The sequence below is a fragment of the Castor canadensis genome, chromosome 3, assembly GCF_047511655.1.
Source record: "Castor canadensis chromosome 3, mCasCan1.hap1v2, whole genome shotgun sequence".
NCBI lineage: Eukaryota > Metazoa > Chordata > Mammalia > Rodentia > Castoridae > Castor > Castor canadensis.
In genome coordinates this window covers 37,000,720-37,020,954 of record NC_133388.1, presented here as the reverse complement: position 1 = coordinate 37,020,954, position 20,235 = coordinate 37,000,720, and the positions used below count along the sequence as shown (strand labels likewise).

The 20,235-nt window shown below is 40.5% G+C and overlaps 1 protein-coding gene, 1 non-coding gene and 1 pseudogene across 3 annotated transcripts in view; 2 read left to right on the top strand and 1 right to left on the bottom strand.

The window, feature by feature from the left end:
• The window catches only part of Slc39a9 (solute carrier family 39 member 9), a 56,603-nt gene that overhangs the window by 1,847 nt on the left and 34,521 nt on the right, over window positions 1-20,235 (top strand). For both annotated transcript variants that reach the window (XM_074067698.1, XM_020163162.2), the window contains exon 2: window positions 19,035-19,143. In XM_074067698.1, the coding sequence (XP_073923799.1) occupies window positions 19,035-19,143 (109 nt within the window). The remainder of the gene's footprint in view (window positions 1-19,034; window positions 19,144-20,235) is intronic.
• On the bottom strand, window positions 5,666-5,879 carry LOC109686003 (H/ACA ribonucleoprotein complex subunit 3 pseudogene; annotated as a pseudogene).
• LOC141422271 (small nucleolar RNA SNORA51) lies at window positions 9,293-9,423 on the top strand. Its single transcript, XR_012446865.1, has one exon. It is a non-coding gene; the product is annotated as a small nucleolar RNA SNORA51 (small nucleolar RNA).

Here is a 20,235-nt window from a genome sequence, read left to right as displayed (position 1 = left end):
GGAAAACATCAGAGGGACTGGTGGAATGGCTCAAGTGGTAGAGCACCTGCCTAGCAAGTGTGAGGCCCTGAGTTCAAACCCAAGTACTGCCCACTCCCCCCCAAAAAATTACTGAGAAACAGATGAGGTAACTGAGTGTCAGACAGATTACAGAATTTGGGTAAGCTCATGAAGTATATCAGAATCAGAGCTGTTTGCCTGGCGCCAGTGGCTCATGTCTGTAATCGCAGCTGCTCAGGAGGCATAGATCAGGATTGTTGTTGGAGGCCAGCCAAGGCAAATAGTTTGAGACACCATAGCTTGAAAAAAAAATCATCACAAAAAAGGGCTGGCTGAATGGTTCAAGCATAAGGCCCTGAGTTCAAACTCCAGTACCACACCAAAAAAAAAAAAAATCAGCTGTTTTTTAAATCCAGGTTTTTCTGAGTAAAAGCAATTCTTAGCCACTCTGTCCATGTGGCAGAGGTACAGAGTCCATGTGCAGAGTAGCCATTAACAGATCCAGCCATGGACTTCCTTCATTAGATTAGCAGAATATTTAGTTATTATTGGTTTTTGCCTCTATTTCTACAAGGCAACAGTTGGGTGGAGCTGGGTGACAGCTGATTGTCATGGTCTTCCGAGCCGGTGAAGCCCGGTTCTCTCTCTTGGGTCACTGCCCTGCCTAGTATTTTGTGACCCTGCTGATTTTCCTCTAACAAAGATACTTTCTTATAACTACTTAGGATTGCATTGCCATTATTAGGCTGCCATTTGTGAGGTTTGGGTTGGTTTATATATTTAAAGATTTAAATTCAAGAAATATTTGTGAAGAATTATAATCAATTCAGATAAGCAATCCATAACTTATTTTTTGAAATGGAGTCCTGCTGTGTTGCCTAGGCTGGTCTCTAACGATCTCTTTGCCTTGGCCTCCTGAGTAGCTAGCACTACAGACATGAACCACAGAGCCCTATTAAAACTTCTAATTTCTATAAAATGCTTATAATTTCTCCCTATTTCAGTATTTTCGAAAACTGTCTTCAATGATTATTGCAATATTTCAGATTTGTGCTATTTTTTTCAGTGAAGGGAAATATCTACATGAATGGTGTTATTAATCAGGCCTTTTAAAAATGTTTAGCATCTTTATACCTCTCATATGTGGCTTTCCAAATTGACAAATGGTCTTTTCCAGCTGTAGCTTTTTTGTTGTTGTTCTGAGGTTTTGAACTACAGGCTTTGGAGTTTTGTGCTTCCCACTATTGCTGGTATGACAGGCACGTGCCACCACACTCAGCTTTTTTACCATTGAGATGGGGGTCCCATGAACTTTTTTTTTCATGGAGCTGGCCTGGAACTACTCTTCTCCCAGTCTTAGCCTCCTATGTAGCTTGGGATGAGAGGCACATGCCATTCATCCAGGTTTTGATTGAGATGGAGCCTCCGTAACTTTTTGCCTGGACCAGCCTGAACCATGAGTCCCTTGATCCCTACCTCTTGAGTAGATGGGATTATAGGTGTGAGTCATCATTCCAGGCCTCAACTGGAGTTTTCTATCTCCTAGGACGGAAACATTTTTTTTCTAGGCAAATTATGCTATTATTGTAAACCAGTGTATCATGAAGCTAGTAAGGTGATAAATTTATAAAAATAAACATCATTCATAGGGAGCTGGGAAACACAATTTCTACCCTTAGGAAATCGCTCTCCAAGTGCCTCCACTGGCTAAACAACTTCCCTTTTTAGGAAGTCTGGCTTTTCCTTTTGGGTGAGTTATTTTAAAGTTAGAGAAGAGGACTAGGCTAATGTATTTTATTTTACAGTGCATTCTCACTTACGTGAAAAGATCTGCTTTTTTTTTCATGTTCTTAAACTTGTTACTGCTTTTGTCATCCAATACATTTTTCTTCAGAATTTCTCGGAGCAGGAGTGAAGTCAAGTGACCAATCACAGCATGAATTATGGCAGGATGAGTATTTAGAAATGAGTTAAATACAAGTATTCTGAAATTGCTGTAGCAAAGTCCACCTGCTTTATCTTGACAGTCAAGAAGTGTAAGGGAGTGGGCACCAGTGACTCACTCCTGTAATCCTAACTACTTGGGGGCCTGAGATCAGGAGGCCAGCCCAAATTAAAAGTTTGTGAGACCCCCATATCCAAACAAAATGGACTGGAGGTGTGGCTCAAGCGGAAGAGCATCTACTTTGCAAGTGCAAAGCCCTGAGTTCAAACTTCAGTCCCACCAAAAAAAAAAAATGTTGGCATTGATTTCCCTATTACTTTCTCCAGTCCTCTTCACCCCAAACTGCCTTCTTGATGCTTCCATGGCCTTATTCCTTGCCCTTTGGGCTGGCAACTGTACCTTGATGCCTAAATTTATAAAACAAAGGAAAAATATCTGATTGTCCAATGCAATTCTACATAACTATGATAATTAAGATGCTGATTTCTTCAGTGTATGGGAAGAAGAAGAGCTAAGTTTGTCATGGATGCTGCAGCATGCTTTCCATAAATGAGTCCTGTGTGTAAAGGGATTGGTCTTGCCAGTCCACACATCTTCCGTTTGTTAGATTCATTTGCTCATGAGCAGTTTGCTGTGGCTCTTAACAACAAGCACGATTGGAACCTACGCTACCCGCTGGAAACTCAGTTTAGCAGCTGCTCTGATTGATGAATGAAGTTAGGCACAAACAGATGGTCAAAGTGGATTTGCCTGAGGGTTATTTTTAGGTTTCCATTCCCAGTACATTTGTAAAAATTGAAAAGAAGTGAAAAAGACATAAAATACAAGCCCATGTGTTATTATACAATTTCTCTATAATTGTAATAATCATATTGCTATAAAAATTTATGAAGACTTTCAGTTTTTGTACTCATTGCAGAGCTGATGGATTATAATGCTGTATTTTTCATCTGTGAAAGCAGTGTAAGTCCATAAGTAGGCAAATGAAAATAGTGCTACTCTCAGATGACTTTAGAGTTCAGCATGGTCAATCACGAATTTCAAAAAGGAACTGTCTGGAACAATGTAGTTCAAATCAGTGTTGTTTCTGGGTATGGTAGGTCATACCTGTAATCCCAGCATTTGGGAGGCTAAGGCAGGAGGATGGTGAGTTTCAGGCCAGTCTAGGCTATATATCGAGCCTCTTTCTCAAAAAAAAAAAAAAGACAAAGCTCTACTCACACACAACCACACCCCCCGAAAAAACCCCCAAAACTCATTGTCACTATTCAGCTACCTTTTCAGCATCTAAACCTCTTGTGTTAAATAGTCTTGTGAGGATGAAATGAACTGGCACAAACACAGGGCTTGGCACTGTGGCTGGAACATCATAAGAATCTTAGAAATGTTGGGGATTCTCAGTACTGATTAGAAAAGATTTTAAGAGTTTCATTTTTATAACTGTTCAGCTTAATACTTTTTATTTTGTGTGGGTTTTTTGGTGGTACTGGGGTTTGAACTCAGAGTCTCAGGCTTGTTAGGCAGGTACTCTACCACTTGAGCCACTCTGCCAGCTGGACTTACACTTTTTAAACCTTTTTTTTGGGAACAGACTTCTAGTAATCAGCAGCTCCTCTCTCGAATCTTCTTCCCAGGTTCAGAAACTCCTCAGCATTGGTTTGGAATTCAAAGGTCCTGTTTTGGGATTTGCATTTGAATTACCCTCTAATGTTCCACTTGGAGACCTGGGCTTTTCCTGTAGCTTTGTAGCATTTTTCTTTGTATTTAACTTTGTTCTTTAATTATACTTATTCTCATTTTAAGCTTTGTTTTATCCTTTCGCATTTTTAAAGTTTTGTGTCTGATTATAAGTGATTCATTCATAATAGGTATCTGTGAGGTTTGACTTAACCACTAAGTCAAAGTTTTATTTGTTTGAAGAACAAATTTGTCAGTGTGCTTTTCCCTTGACATTGGTTCTTTTGAAGTGGATTTGACAAAGTTGCATTTGTGAAGACTTTCTCATTGTCTAGCATATTTCTCTTTTATTCTCTTATGGTATTGTGACAGTTTTGCCTCTCTTTTGAATTTCATTTCTGAATTCTAAGATTTTAAGTTTTGCAACCACAGTAAATTTATCCATCTCTGGAAAGCAGTCAGTAACTTGTCTTTCCTCATGTCTGAACTACAAATCATTGTTTTATAGGAATTTTTGGTTGATAAAGTAAGTTTAAATAAAATCAGATCTGGATATAATCTGATTCAGTGTTTTCTTGGAAAACTTTCTCCCAGGATACTATATGGAAAATGTAGTGAAGACTTAACCTGCGTAGTAGCAGTAGTAATAATTGTGATGACGACGATGGTGACAGTGTTTATTGAGCATTTGGTGTGCATTATCCTATTTAACCCTCAAGATAAGCTACGAGATACTGTTAAAGTTCACTCTCCACAGAAACAGGCTCAGGCTTAGAGAGGTCACCTAGTTTGATAGAGGTGCCAAAGCCCTCGACCACCAGATGATACTGCCTTTCTTACCAACACTGTGTGGTCACGAGGGAGTGCAAATGTGGTCTGTGTAAGTTAGTACTTTTAGCTCCCTCGCTCAGAGCATTTCCCCGTCACTAACACTTTACCTGCCACCTGATCTCCTGCTTGCGTATGGTCAGTGTAGCAGAACTGGGAGGTGAGCAGCTCCAAGTGCTGAGTCTGTAAAAAGAACTGAGTGTGTGCTAGTGCCCTTAACACCTGCCCAGTTGAAACTGAGTCATTCCCACTTTGAGCTGTGTTCCCCAAATCCATTTCAGGCTTAGCGTCTTCACTGTTGTGCCTACACTGTGCTCATTCCTTTTTGAGGGAAGAAGACATGAAATGGATTCAGAATGTTTCTGTATGTGACAGTCTTACCCTCTCCTCTAATTGAGATGAGACTTTTGCTGAATGATGAAATTAAAGTCCACTACAGCTCAGTTGGAAATTTCAGGTAACAAATAGTAGTTCTAAGTATGAATTTGGTACTTCTTAAAACCTGTGGTGGTGCACAGATGTAATCCCAGCTACAGGAGGTCTGAGGCCAGTCTGGGCAGAAGTGCCAAACCCTATTTGAAAAATACACACCAGAAGCAGGACTAGGGGAATGGCTCAAGTGGTAGACCAATTGCCCAGCAAATGTGGGGTGGTCAGTTTAATTCCCAGTACCACAAAAAGGAACACAAGACCTGTGGTAAAATTATAGAAACCTCAACAAGACTTGATGGTACATTACTTGTAATTCCAACACTGGGAAAGTGCAGTCAGGAGAATCAGGAATTTGAGGCCAGTCTGGCCACATAGCAAGACCTTGTCACAAAGGAAAAAGAAAATTATAAAAACCCCAATCCTCCTTGAGAAATAATGTTTGATTTCTAACTTGTTGAACTGGAAATAGAGATTAATTGGGTTGGAAATTCTTCTGTCCCTATTAAATAGGTTTGATTTTTATTTTTTTTGGAGTTCTTCAAATCATTTTGTATTTAATAACCCGACAATAATTCAAATCATAAAAAAATTCAAACTTGCTCCCTGTAAAGGGTGAAGGCAGTAATGGGGTCCTCTGTGGGGGCAGCACTCTCAGGGGCTGGGGTGATGCCCCCACTCCCGGGAGGCTAACATGAAATGGGGGGTCCTCACCCCGGGGGGGCCTGACGTGAAATCGGGGATTCCTCACCCCGGGGGAGGAGCTGATGTGAAATCTGGGGGCCCTCAAAGTACGGGGCGCGGCTGCTGGGTCATGAGCACCCAGAAACGCCTCTTGATGCGGTGCCGCGAGTACTTGTCCGGGGAGAACCGGGCGGGGTGGGCCGAGCAGGTCTGCTGTCCCGTGGGGTCGAACTTCTTCAGCGTGTAGACCCAATCTCTCTCCTCGTTGAGGTAATACTGGAGAAACATTACCGCAATTGGGAACCGCAAACTTCAGCTCTCTGCAACCGTGTCTGCCTCGGCAACCTTAAATAGGTTTTTAAGTGACAGAGTCTGCTAGTGACCAAGAGGCCCCAAGTTCAAACCCCAATACCAAACCCAGTTTAAAAAAAAAATTAAAAAGACAGGATCTTGGGTCTTGGGGTTACTACTAGATAATTATATCAAACTATCACAGGTCCTGTATTTATCTAAAGGCCAGCTTTATTTTCCTTCCCTCCCTCCTACCCTTCTATCCTCCCTCCCTCCATTTGTTGGGCCAGGCCCCTGATCCAGCTAAACATGTGCTCTCCACTTGGCTATACCCTCAGCCCTTCATTGATTCTTTATGCGTTTGACAGAGGCAAATGAGGAAAGAAGACAGATGCTAAAAGCAAAAACTACTCAATGAAATGGGTTTTGTTGAGAAGCAATTTAACACAGTGCTTAAGAGTATAATTCAGATCCAGACCTCATAGGTGCAGCCCATGGCTCTGCTGTTTACTGACTGTAAGCCTGGGCAAATTTCTTTGACTTTCTAGACCTCTGTTTCCTTGGCTGTACAGCAGAGATAACCATCCTCATAGGATGGTTGGGAGGATTAAATGAGCTGATACATGTAAAGCAGTTATAATAGAACATGCATGGCATACTAAGTACTTAGTAAATGTTAGTTATAATAATGATGAAGGAAAGCCAACATGGTGGCACCCGCCTGAAATCCCAGCACTAGGGAGGTGGAAGCAGGAGGATTGAGAATTCATTCGAGGCCTGCCACCACCATCTAGTGAGTTTGAGGCCAGCCTGAGCTACCTAGTGAGACGCTGTCTCAAACAAAAACAAATAAAAAATGATGGAGAAAAATATTTCTAGCACCTTTCTTGTGTAGAACTTGGCCATCCAAAACCTCTTTAATCTGATTAGTGAAATAGCCTGGCGAGTAAGCCTTTTATTTGCTCTCTGCTGTCCTTGGTTCTCATTTGGCTCCAGTTTTTGTTTTTATTTTTTTTTAAATGTTCTAGTTAAGCTAGTGTGCCAGTTATCAATTTGTTGCCTCTCTCTTCAAATTGACTCCTCATTGACTACTCTGCAGAAATGCATCTGGACGCTTTAAATGTCTTTTCTTTTGCCAGCTGGCAGGATAGTGGAGAGCAGCTGTGAGAGGAAGGGATTCCCCTCTGGGTTCTGGCCTGTGTGCTCACAGGCTCCTAGGCAGTGTCTCTGGCCCTGGTGGCTGTATCGAGGCAGCCTTCCCTCCCTGATGTCCAGCTCCTGCAGGGTATCCAGTTTCCTGGGCACCACTCCTGCAGCAAAGGCTTCCCCTGCCCAGCTGCTGCTCAGCAGGCAGCTCTTCAGGTTCCAGGTCTCCACTGTGCATACAGCTGCTCCAGCACTCTGAAGGGTCTCCTAAGAACAGTGGGGAACAGCTTTCTGCAGCACCCTAAAGCACAGATTTCCAGCAAATTCCTCAGAAACTCCTCTGTCATTCATTGCACACCAGCCATGTCCCCTCTTCAGCAGGGTTTGGACCACCTCAGCCTTTGTGGAGCCTTTTTTTTTGGGCATTCTGTCTTGCTCTTTGTGTAGTAACCACTCCTGGTGTTTGCCATTCTTACATATTTTAGAGTTCTCTCTCCATCGGCAATCCTTGTTACTCCAGGCCCCTGTTAAAGTTATTCTATATTTATACTAAACTTTCCTTGTTCAAATTACTTTGTAGTTTTTCTGTCCTGGTTGGATCTTGACTAATACAGCTAGATAAGTGGTCATAAAATCAAATAAACACTAAGGCTAAACAGTGAGCCAGGCCTGGAATAAGATAAAAACAGCTCTGAGTGGGTGTAGGTGGCTCATGCCTATAGTCCCAGCTGCCCTGGAGTCTTGAGGCAGGAGGATTACTGGAGCCCAGAAGTTTGGGGCTAGCCTGAGTTGCATAATGAGACCCTGTCCTTCTCTTTTTCTGTTTTTTTGGAGGGGTGTTTGAGACTGGGATTTGAACTCAGGGCTTAGGCTTTGTGCTTGCAAAGCAGGCTCTTTACTGGAGCCATACCTCCAGTCCCTTTTGTTCTGATTATTTTAGAGATGGGGTCTTGTGAACTATTTGCCTGTGCTGGCCTTGAACTTTGGTCCTCCTGAACTCACCCTCCCAAGTAGCTAGGATTACAGATATGAGCTACTGGCACCAGGCAGAGATGGCATTTCTTTAAAATAAAAAAATTAAAAGATGGGTCCTGGTATGGTGGTGCACATCTGTAATTCCAGCACACAGGAGGCAGAGGCAAGAAGATCAGTGGTGTGAGGCCAACCTGGGCTATATAGTGATACCCTGTTTTCAAAAAAAAAAAACAAAGGAGGAGGGGAGAGAGGAAAGAGAGAGGGAGGAAGGGCTGGGCCCAAGTGTCTTAATATATGGCAGTTGACTAGGATTACAGGAGTGTGCCACCTGTGCCTTGCATTGAACATCAGATTTCTAAGCTGTCTGCAAACAAGAAACAGCAAACGAGAGAGGGAGCAAGTGGAGGAAATAATCACAGTATGCCAGCAAGGAGGGAAGAGCTTGAAAACTGTTTCCAAGTGCTACAAAACCTCTAAGTGCAATTGTTTAAGAACAATAGAGAAGAAGATATCTTTAGTTCTCATTAGGGGCAATTGTGCTCTGATCCAGACACAGTGCAGTAATCAGTAATAGCTACACTGTGAACTGATGTATGTGTCGGATTGACTTTCACCTTGAAAAAGAAGACTCTATTGAGGTCAAGGCCACTATATAGCCTCTAGGTAAATTAGCAATTTTTTTTCTTTTATTCATATGTGCATACAATGTTTGGGTCATTTCTCCCCTCTCCCCCCCCACCCCCCCGCCCTCTTCCTCTCCCCCCATAAATTAGCAATTTTTTGAAAGGCCTGGCTATGTGCAATAGAGGTAGTTTCTGTAAAAATTTAGAAGATATGATAATGTATAAAAGGAAAATAAAACCATCTGTTTTCCTACTGTCCAGTTAGAATTACTAATAACATTTTCTTTGTTTTTCTGTTTGCATTTTTAACATGTCTGATTAGGTGATAGCATATAATTTCACATCATCCCTCTGACCTGGTAGTCTGTCATACACATTTTTCTTTATTGTTAAAAACTCATTCTAGACATTTTTAAACATCTTCATTACATTCAGGTAGTCTATTTATGGAAATTCTTATTATGCATTTAGTTTGTTTTCAAGGTTTTGTTATAATATTGAATGAATATTTTCATATCCAAAGCTAAGGCCATATTTCACATTATTTCCACAGGATGGAAGGATGAAGAGCATGATGTTCCTAAGAAGGTTCTCAGTGTGTCTATTACCAGTTTTTAAAAAATTTATTTTTCCAACAAATGCAAATGAAAATTCTCACAAGCATTGAGTATTGTTTTTAAAACTTTACTGATCTGGCCTTCTGGTGCTTACCCCAAGCTGTGTTCTCACAGTGACTATATAGAAAGAGGAGGCAAAGTGAACCTACCCCACATACATCTCAGCCCAGGCCCTGTGCCTGGTCTGTATTGTGAATGGGAGGCATGGTTGGGGGAAAAAAATTTACTCATCTGATACAAAAAAGTGTATTTTTATTATTTTATCTTATTAGCTTGGTTCAGTTGGGCTCACATAATACTGACAGAACATTTATTGCCAGTGTTTTCCCACGTTCTTTCCCAGTGGGTTTCTGCCCATTTTGATTTTGTAGACACATGCAAGAATTTTAGCAATTTCCATTTATGTTTGGATTTGGGGTTGGTTTTTTTTTCTGTTTTTTTTTTTTTTGTCTGCACTGGGGATTGAACCCAGGCCTCCTGCTTGCTAGGTAAGCACTCTGCCACCTGAGCCATGTCCCAGCCCTCATTTTAGTTCTTTTATGTTTAAAAGGACCCTTATGCAAAAAGAAAAACAAATCTTAATTTCCAAGATTGGAAGAAGTGGCATTAATAAAACACTTGCTTGTTTTTGCCTCGTAGGATTTGTTAAATAGTCTTTATGACTGGTGAATTAGGAAAGGGGACACCCATGGTCAAATGCCATGGTCAAAGGGCACATGTTGAAGCATTGTTAACTGGCGCTATGATCCACTTGTCTGGGTTCATATCTTATTCTTGCAGTGGAGGTGCTTAGAAGTATTTTGTGCAGGCAACTGATGATGTCAAAGCTAAGAAGTAACAGCATGTACCCTGTGCTGAGCAGGCTAACAGCCTCCAGCTACGGGATAATCATAGCTGCAGTGCCTTTTTACAGAGGTGAACCCAGAAGCATGGAGAGGATAAAGCGCTCGCAGGTTGACGCAGTTACTATTTAGAGCTCGGGAGCTTTGGGGCATCTTGTTTCAGATCTGAGTTTTCTTTATTACCCGTTACTGACATTTAATAGCAAATGATGTAGGGGTTAGACTAATACTAGGAAATATCTCCTTAAAGCAGGTCTGTTTGTAAGGACATGGAGAAAGCCAGGCACTAGTGGCTCACGCCTGTAATCCTAGCTACTCAGGAGGCAGAGATGAGGAGGATCACTGTTCAAGGCCAGCTTGGGCAATAGTTCACAAGTCCCTATCTTGAAAATACCCAAAAAGGGTAAAATAACAAAAAAGGGCTGGTGGAGTGCTTGCTTAGCAAGCATGAAGCCCTGAGTTCAAACCCCAGTACTGCCCCCCGCCCCCTCAAGAATAGGAGCTTGGAGAATACCTTTGTTGCCTAAACAGGAATTACTCCCTATCTCTCAATGCCTAGAACTTTGAAGGAATTGGAAAGCCATGTGAGATGCACCTTTGATCTTTTATCTTTTTAGCAAACTGTGGCTTGAATACTAAAATAGACATGGGTATAAGGTCTGAGATAAGCTTTTTTCAATATCAAAAACTTTAAAAATTGTTGGCATATACTTAGTTGAACCAAATAATCTGTTGATTGTTTCTATGAACAGGACAAGAAAACCCATTTAACTGCCTTGGTGTCTGCCAAGAAAATTAAACTGACTTCCAAGCTTTGTGCTGGTAGTTAATGGCACTGAGTACAAGCTGTTGTTTTAATTAATACAGCTGGTCGATCCTTTGGCTCAGTCAGCCATAGCTGTGAAGTTCTAAAATGAGGTAACATAAAACCAATGGCATTGCACGGTTCATGCCTCTCTTGAGGAATTGTTTCATTATTCTGACAGAAACTGTGGCTTGGGGAGTTCTCTTTCCATCTTGAATTACATTGGAATTCGTAGTTCTTCATTTAAATGTACACTTTTAGTGATTTACCATAAGCAAAGCAGAGAACCTGGCAGCATTTTGTTAACTTTGATAAACACACAATTTGAGATTGAGTCCCAAGTTGTGAAGTTGTGTGAAAGATTATAACCACACAAATAAGCCTAGAGATGTGGCTTGCAATAAATCAGATTGAGTCTGAAATGATTTAGATAGTTAAGTATTTTTTTCCCAAATAAAAATTGAAACTGTAGCTCATGGCAGTGATGCTGACTTTTTTGACTTTTGGTACTTCTTTTCATTAGAAGGGTTGCCTCTGTGATGTTGGTCACCATCAAAAGGCTCAAAGACATTTATCAAGTTGATAAAAGTTTATGTCACTTTGCTGAAGATTGAAATATTGATCAAGTTTTCATGCTCCTTGGGAAAAAACAGATGTCATTGAGATACCTGCATTAATGAGACAAATGACAACTTTGCTTCATACTTACTATGATAGAATCCAATTATGGTCCTTTACTAAACATTTGTGTACCCCTGAGCCAGTCATACATTCTAAGTCCCCTAATTATTCACAGTTGTGGATTTAGTTACATTTGTAAGGAATATGTTAGGACTATTTCCCAGCACAAGTATTACAAAGGGGTTCACATCATTCATCAGTTTGTTTATATCAGAACATGGCAGCTACCATGTCTTCAGTGCCTTGTGTGGTGCTGTGCATTTATTCTTTCATTAAATATTTAGGGAGAAACTCCTATGTGCCAGATACTGTTCTATAAACTGAGAATTAAGCAGTAAATTAAAAAGAAAAATCTGATGGGGCCTGGTGGTTCATACCTGTAATCCCAGATACTCGGGGTAGAGAATGGAGATTTAGAGGACAGCAGTCAAGGCCAGCCCATAGAAAAAGTGACTGCTACCTCAATTAATAAGCCACACACTGTGGTGCACAACTGTGGTTTCAGCTACACAGGAGGCCATATGTAGGAAGATCTTGGACTGAGATGCTGAGCCAAAAATGGGAGACCCTCCTTTAAAAAAAAAAACAAAAAACCTAAAAAAGCAAAAAATGTTGGAGGTATGGCTCAAGTGGTAGAGTGCCTGCCTAGTAAGCACAAAGCCCTGAGGTCACACCCAGTACCACCTAAACAAAACAAAAATCCAAAAAAACAAAAACTCTGTCCTGATAGAATTTACAGTCTTGGAGGGAAGGGACAAACAGTAAAACATAGTGTCCAGTGGATGTTAAACTTCATTTGGTAAATTAATGTGCTTTTTAAATTTCAAACTGAACTGAAAACATAACACAGTAATTTTTCCTCACACTGCCCTTCTCCAAAGAACAAGTAACAAAGCTAGATGATTCAGTTTGCCCTAATTATCTCTTCCTACGCACTCAAAATCTTTGTTTTTGAATTTTTAATGGTATTATTATCTCATGCTTGCACTTAGAGTTTTCCAATTTCTTTTTAAGTTTCACAAACCAGTAATACTTTTGAAATTTGGGAGAATTGGTGCAGGATTGCCTGCTTTTAATTTTGCCAAGTAAGGGCACTAATAATGAAAAGAAAAACTACTATCACCATTACTTTCTAGAAGAAAGGGCTGTGAACACCAAAAAATAGTACCACTTAATATCAGAATGAAGAATAGTCTTTTATGTTGAAGACATAAAACTTTCCGAAGTGCTCATTACATATCGTCCTTTTTCTTACTTCGTCATGAACCTTTAGAAGCTTTCAGAAGAGAACGGTTAGAGCTAATCATAGTTTTGGTTTTCCTCTTGATGTTGTTAAAGGGCTTTTGCTGATTCACACTGTTTTAAGAGCTTGTGTGCAGAGATGTTGTGTTCAATGGATTGTACATGTCGTGCTCTAATGGTCGTTGTCTTGGAATGATTGTATATGGCAGCAGATATGGTGCCACGTTCAATGTCCCTCTACTGTTGACTAGCCTCACCATGTGGTCTTTTTAAAAAAAATATTCATTTATTCATATGTGCATACATTGTTTGGGTCATCTTTCCCCCCCAACTCCCCCCACCTCCTCCTTCTCCCCTAACCCCCCCCCCTTACCAGGCAGAACCTGTTCTGCCCTTTTCTGCAATTTTGTTGAAGACTAGACATAAACAATAATAAGAAAGACAAAGCGTTTTTGCTAGTTAAGATAAGGATAGCTATACAGAGAGATTCCTAGCATTATTCATGCACAAGTGTATTACAACCTGAATTGATTCATCTCTACCAGACCTCTTCACTACTTCCGGGTCACCTTCTCATATTTACCTCTGCCAGTTTAAGATTACTATATTAGCTCCTCTGCAGTGGGCACATCAAACACTTTCAAGTTTTGGGTTTCCTACCTTTTCCCATTCCTCCTGTATGTGATCTCCCCTTAGTGTGTGACCCATGTCCAATAATATTACTGCATTTGTTTTGGGTCTGAAGTCCACATATGAGGGAGAACATACAATTAGCCTTCTGAGCGTGGCTAACTTCGCTTAAGATGATGTTCTCTAGTTCCCTCCATTTACTTGCAAATGACAAGATTACATTCTTCTTCATAGCTGCATAAAACTCCAATGTGTATAAATACCGCATTTTCTTAATTCATTCATCAGTAGTGGGGCATCTTGGCTGTTTCCATAACTTAGCTGTTGTGAATAGCGCTTCAGTGAACATGGGTGTGCAGGTGCCTCTGGAGTAACCTGAGTTGCATTCCTTTGGGTATATCCCTAGGAGTGGGATTGCTGGATCATATGGCAGATCTATGTTTAGTTTTTTAAGAAAACTCCATATTGTTTTCCAGAGTGGTTGCACTAGCTTGCATTCCCACCAGCAGTATATGAGGGTTCCTTTTCCCCCACATCCTTGGCAAAATTTGTTGTGTTGGTGTTTTTGATGGTAGCTATTCTTAGAGGGGTGAGGTGGAATCTTAGTGTGGTTTTGATTTGCATTTCCTTATGGCCAGGATGGTGAGTATTTTTTCATGTGTTTTTTGGCCATTTGAATTTCTTCTTTTAATTTCTTCTGTTTAGTTCAGTTGCCCATTTCTTTATTGGTTCATTGATTTTGCGGGAGTTTAGTTTTTTGAACTCCCTGTATATTCTGGTTATCAGTCCTTTGATGTATAGCTAGCAAATATTTTCTCCCACTGTCTGGGTGATCTTTTCAATTTAGAGACCATTTCTTTTGTTGCGCAGAAGCTTTTTAATTTCATGTAGTCCTATTTGTCCATCTTTTCTCTTAGTTGCTGAGCTGCTGGGGTTCTATTGAGGAAGTCCTTGCCTATACCTATTGCTTCCAGAGTATTCCCTGCTCTTTTCTTTACTAGCTTCAAAGAGTTTTGGGTCTGATGTTAAGATCCTTGATCCATGTTGAGTTGATACTAGTACAGGGTGATAAACATGGATCTTGTTTCAGTTTTCTGCAGGCAGATAACCACTTTTCCCAGCAACATTTGTGGAAGAGGCTGTCTTTTCTCCATCGTATGTCTTTGGCGCCTTTTTCAAAAATAAGGTGGGCATAGCTGTGTAGATTCATATCCAGGTCCCCTGTACTGTTCCACTGGTCTTCATATCTGTTTTTGTGCCAGTACCATGCCGTTTTTATTGCTATTGATTTGTAATATAGTTTGAAGTCAGGAATTGTGATATCTCCAGCATTGTTCTTTTTGCTGAGTATTGCCTTGGCTATTCGTGGTCTCTTGTGTTTCCAAATGAACTTTAGGGTAGATTTTTTTCAATCTCCGTGATGAATGTCATTGGGATTTTGTTGGGAATTGTGTTGAACATGTAGATTGCTTTTAGTAGTATATCCATATTTACTATGTTTATTCTACCAATCCATGAGCACAGAAGATCGTTCCACTTTCTGTAGTCTTCCTCAATCTCTTCCAGAAGTTTGTAGTTCTCCTTGTAGAGGTCATTCACATCCTTTGTTAAGTATACTCCTAGGTATTTGACTTTTTTTTGAGGCTATTGTAAATGAAATTATTTTCATATATTATTTCTCAATTTGTTCATTGTTGGTGTATAGAAAAGCTAATGATTTTTGTAAGTTGATTTTGTATCCTGCCACACTGCTGAAGCTGTTTATGGTGTCTAGGAGTTTTTGGGTAGAGTTTTTTGGGTCTTTGAGGTATAGGATCATGTCATCTGCAAGTAGAGATATTTTGACAGTTTCTTTACCTATTTGTATTCCTTTTATTCCTTCTTCTTGCCTAATTGCTCTGGCTAGGAATTCCAGTACTATGTTAAATAGGAGTGGAGAGAGTGGGCACCCTTGTCTCACCATGTGGTCTTGGGCAAATCACTTCTCATCTTTGGCCATTGAGTCTCTGTCTATATATTGAGGGAGTCACTTCTTATATTTTCTTCTAGTTCATACATTTAGGTTTTATAACTCTGATAGTGTCCTCTTTTTTTTTTTGAGATAGGGTGTTAGCCTAGGCTGGCCTCAAACTCAGGGTCTTCCTGCCTAAGTCTCCCGAGTATTGGGATTTACAACTGTGCACCACCAAACCTGGTTCTGTTTATTTTTGGTGGTGGGGGGGTGAATTGGGGTTTGAACTCAGTTCTTCACACTTGCAAAGCAGGTGCTCTACCATTTGAGCCATACCTCCAGTCCATTTTGCTCTGGTTATTTTAGAGATGGGGATCTCTGGAACTAATTGCCTGGGCTGGTCTCAAACCTCGATCTACCTGAACTCAACCTCCCAAATACTTAGGATTACAAGGGTGAGCCACTGTGCCCTGCTTTGTTTATTTTCTTAATGAATCAACCAATGATTTAAATTTTGATGCTGCATTTTTCTTGTATGGTTTGTGTTTTTTTGTATACTTGTTAAAAAATCTTTGCCAGTTCTAAAACTGGCAAGAATGTTCTACAGTTTCTTCTAGCTTTTGTGTTTTGGGTCTCCTGTTTAAGTGTATAATCCATCGGCAATTTTTGTGTATGACATGAGGTATCACCCAAATAATTTTTGAGAGCAGCCAGGTCTTACTCCTTTAGGTATATCCCTCTCTCTCACCACTCTCATCTTCCCTTATTTGCACAGCAGGGGCATCTTTCGAACTGTTTCCCAGAGTAGTGCCCAGTGAAAATGCTGACAGGACAGTTTTCTTCCCTAGTAATTTCTTCATTAGTTTGAATTGCGGAGTTAAATCAAGTTGCTGCCAAGCATGGTGGTACGTGTCTGTAATCCCAGCACTCAGGAAGTTGAGACAGGAGGATCACCAGTTCAAGGCCAACCTGGCTGCATTTTAAGACCCTGTCTCATAAAACACAAACACTTAACCCCCACCCCCCCAAAAAAAAGAAACCAAAATAAAGCAACCAAGAGACCAAGTCTCTAAAGGGAAATAGTATACTTGGTCCAGTTCAGGTTTACCCTGATTTTTGTCTTTAAGAGTGATACATTTATGCGGGGGCGGGGGGGGGATGAAATGACCCAAACATTGTATATGAAAAAAAGAAAAAAAAAAGTGATACATTTATGTATTTATTATTACTATTTTTTCCTGTACTGGAGTTTGAACTTAGGGCCTTGCACCTGCTAGGCTGGCACTCTGCTACTTGAGCCATGCCTCTAAGCCATATTTATGAATTAAAAAAAAAAGTGACTTTCATGAATTGGTTAGAGAGAATGATGAAGAAGTTAATTCATTACTGAGTCACCTTCTACACAGGAAATTGCTGCTTCTCAGCTTGTGTTCCTGCTCTCAAATGAGTATCGTTCTCAACTGAGTTTTTTCTCAAATGAGTATCATTCTCAGCGGTGCTGTTTGGTAACTTGGGAAGGACAGACTCTTGGAGAAGCTCAGTGTAAGTAGTGAAGGAGCAGCAGCAGCAGCAACTGTGTGCTTTCCACAGTGCTCTGTCTTGCCATGGCACTAGGAACTGACCAGGTCATGGATTCAGTTCTGCCTCCTCTGCCTGACCCCAGCCTGGGCCTCCATGTACTCTGAGTACTAGGTCTAAGCCAGCCCAAACACACGAAGGGCAGGGGCTGGCCTAGGTGCTGAGAAGTGGGACATCCCTTCTTGACTCACACTGAGTAGTAGTTGGTGTTGACATCACAGCTTAGAGTTACCCCTAAAATTGTAGACACAATGAGATGTAGACCCGCCCCCATACTATGCCCCAAAACAAGGAGTAACATTTCAACCAGCCTTTCAACTAAGAACTCATTTTCCCATAGAGACAGTGTTTACTTATTTTTCCACATTTTATTAGCAAATATTAATTGTATGTAGGGGGTTTCATTTTGATATTTCCATATATGCTTATAATATACTTTGGTTGTATTCACCCCCTAGAGACAGTATGTACAAAAGCTTGTTAGGCTGGGTGTTATGAGACACACCTGTAATCTCAGTACATGATGGCTGAGGCAGGAGAATTAAAAGTTCAGGGCCTGGGTTACAGCAGCAAAACCCTGTCTCAAAAAATAAATAAGCTCACAGTAGAGTAGCCAAGCTAATACAGCTCCTTTTATTCTTGGTAACCTCATCAAGCAAACAAATGGAAAGATGAAATGCATGTACCATTAAGTTACTGACACTTCTCATAAGCTACACCTATCATTACCCCCTTTATAGTATACTTTCGTTTTGGTTTGTGCTAGGGATCGAACCTATATGACAATTTTCATATTGACACTGAGGGTTGAACTGAGGGCCACTTGAGCCATACCCCTATGTTTTTTGTATTTAACTTGTTTTTCAGATGGGGCTCCTGCTGGCTTAGACTGGTCTGACTTTGAAACTCCATCCTCCTGCCTCTGCCTTTGCAGTAGCTGGGATTACAGGCATGAACCACCACACCTAGCTAGTACTGACATCTAAATATATTTTTTCATTATATGAATAATACATGTTCATTATAGATAAGTTATGAATGTTTTACAAATTAAATGTCATACCTATACTGTATAATGTGTTTATAAATTATGTAGTAAAATTTGTTATGATTAATGTACTTTTTCTACCTTTATATATAAATTTTTTCATAAATGTGGGATTATGAGTGCCCAGTGTTTGCCACTCATAGCATGGCTTTCTAGGTCTATGAATTGACATTGTGGTGGATTATATTTTTTCATGACTGAGTGAAGACAGTTGATGAAGTGCTAGTTTATTTAACTACTCTTCTTTCTTGGACATTGAGAGTATTTTAGGTTTGTACTGTGGTCATCTTTGCTTAATTCTTTCTTTCTTTGGATGAATTTCTACAAGTGAAATTTTTGGACTAAAGCGTTCACTTTTTACTTTACATGGGGAAAGGAAAGGGTGGGAGGTAGAAGAGGAGAGAGCCTGAGCAAGAATTCACATCTTTGAGGCTTTAAATCTAAATTGCCAAATTGATCCAGACAAGTTGTAGCAATTTGCATTCCTTCAGGGTTAGGCAAGTGTACTTGTTGCTGACCTTCATGGATAGTAGGTGTTTCCCTACCTTGTAGTCAAACTCGTCCTTTGTTTTCTTTTCTTTTCCTTAAGAGTAATGGCGTTGGGCCAGACACCTGTGGCTCACACCTGTAATCCTAGCTACTCAGAAGGATCATGGTTTGAAACGAGCTGCGGCAAATAGTTTGCAAGACCCCATTTCCAAAATAACCAGAGCAAACTAGACTGGAGGTGTGGTTCAAGCAGTAGAGCACCTGCTTTGTAAGTGTGAAACCCTGAGTTCAAACCCCAGGCCCACCACAAAAAGGAAAAAAAAAAAAAATGTTTTGCTCTGTTGCCTAAACGCCAGGGCCATGTGATCCTCCTGCCTCAGCCTTCACGTGGCTGCTGTGACTACTCATTGTTTTAATTGGCTTTAATTATTCGTGAAGCCTACCATTTTCATGTTTTCTGGCCATAGTGTGGACCCACAAACAGACTGAAGTTGCAGTCACTGTCCTCGTCACACATCAGTCTTCTCAGCAGGTTTTTTTGTTTTTCTTCCAGGAGCGACTGAAGCTGGTGACTGTTTTGGGTGCTGGCCTTCTCTGTGGAACTGCACTGGCGGTCATCGTGCCTGAAGGAGTACATGCACTTTATGAGGATATTCTGGAGGGTGAGAAAGAGAAGGGCCTTATTTGAGATATGTTATTGACTCAGATGACTGGCAGGAGAAGGAAACTTAGCCATATTTTTGCTGAACACAGTTCAGGCTTACCTTAGACTTCTACCCTGAGAAAAGAGTTTTCGTTTCTTTATTTTTAAGACAAGGTCTCACCATGCAGCTGAAGCTGGCCTCACACTTACTATGTAGTCCAAGCTGGTCTCAAACTCTTTATTTTCATGACTCTGCCTCCTGAGTGCTGGAATTACAGGCATGCACCACCACACCCAGCCAGAAGAGATTTTAAAGAGCTATCTTTTGATATCTTTGACATTGAACACATCCTTCACAGTTTATGAATGGAGTCCTCAATTCATGGATACTACACTCTTTGAATAATGAATAATGAATAAATTCTAGGCTTTTTAAGTATGTCAGGCTTATTTTTGTTTTGTTTTTTGAGACAAGGTCTCACTATGTAGCCCAGGCCGGCCTCATATTTACAGTCCTCCTGCCTCAGCCTCATGCATGCTGAAAGTACAGGTGTATACCACTATGCCTGGCACTTTTTTTTTTTTTGAAACAGGGTCTTGATAAGTAGCCCAGGTGTCCTCAAACTATTGATACTGCTTTTTAAATTTCCACTCAAACCACTCCTCCCAAATTCCACATGACAGTGGTTGTATTTTAGTGTTCTTTAATATATATGTATATTTATACTTTGGGTGATTTGAATAGTCATAGAGTCACTATGAACACTTACGGACAGCTTTCTGTATGTTTATCTTGCATAAATGCAGATTTCTAGGTCATATGGTAAGTATGTTTTAACTTCATAAGAAATATACAAACTCAAAAAAAAGAAAAGAAATACACAAACTCTTTTCCAAAGTGGCTGTACCAGTTTTCATTTCCATCAGTAGTGTGTAATGTGTTCTTCCCTTCCTTGCCGACAGTGTTGCCTGCTTTGTTCTAGATTTTCACTTTAGGATTAATTGCATTTCCCTTATGATCCATGATGTTGAGCGTCGTTTCATGTCCATAATTGCCATCGTTGTACCTCTTTTGGTGATACCAAAGAAAATCTTTTGTCTGTGTTTAAAA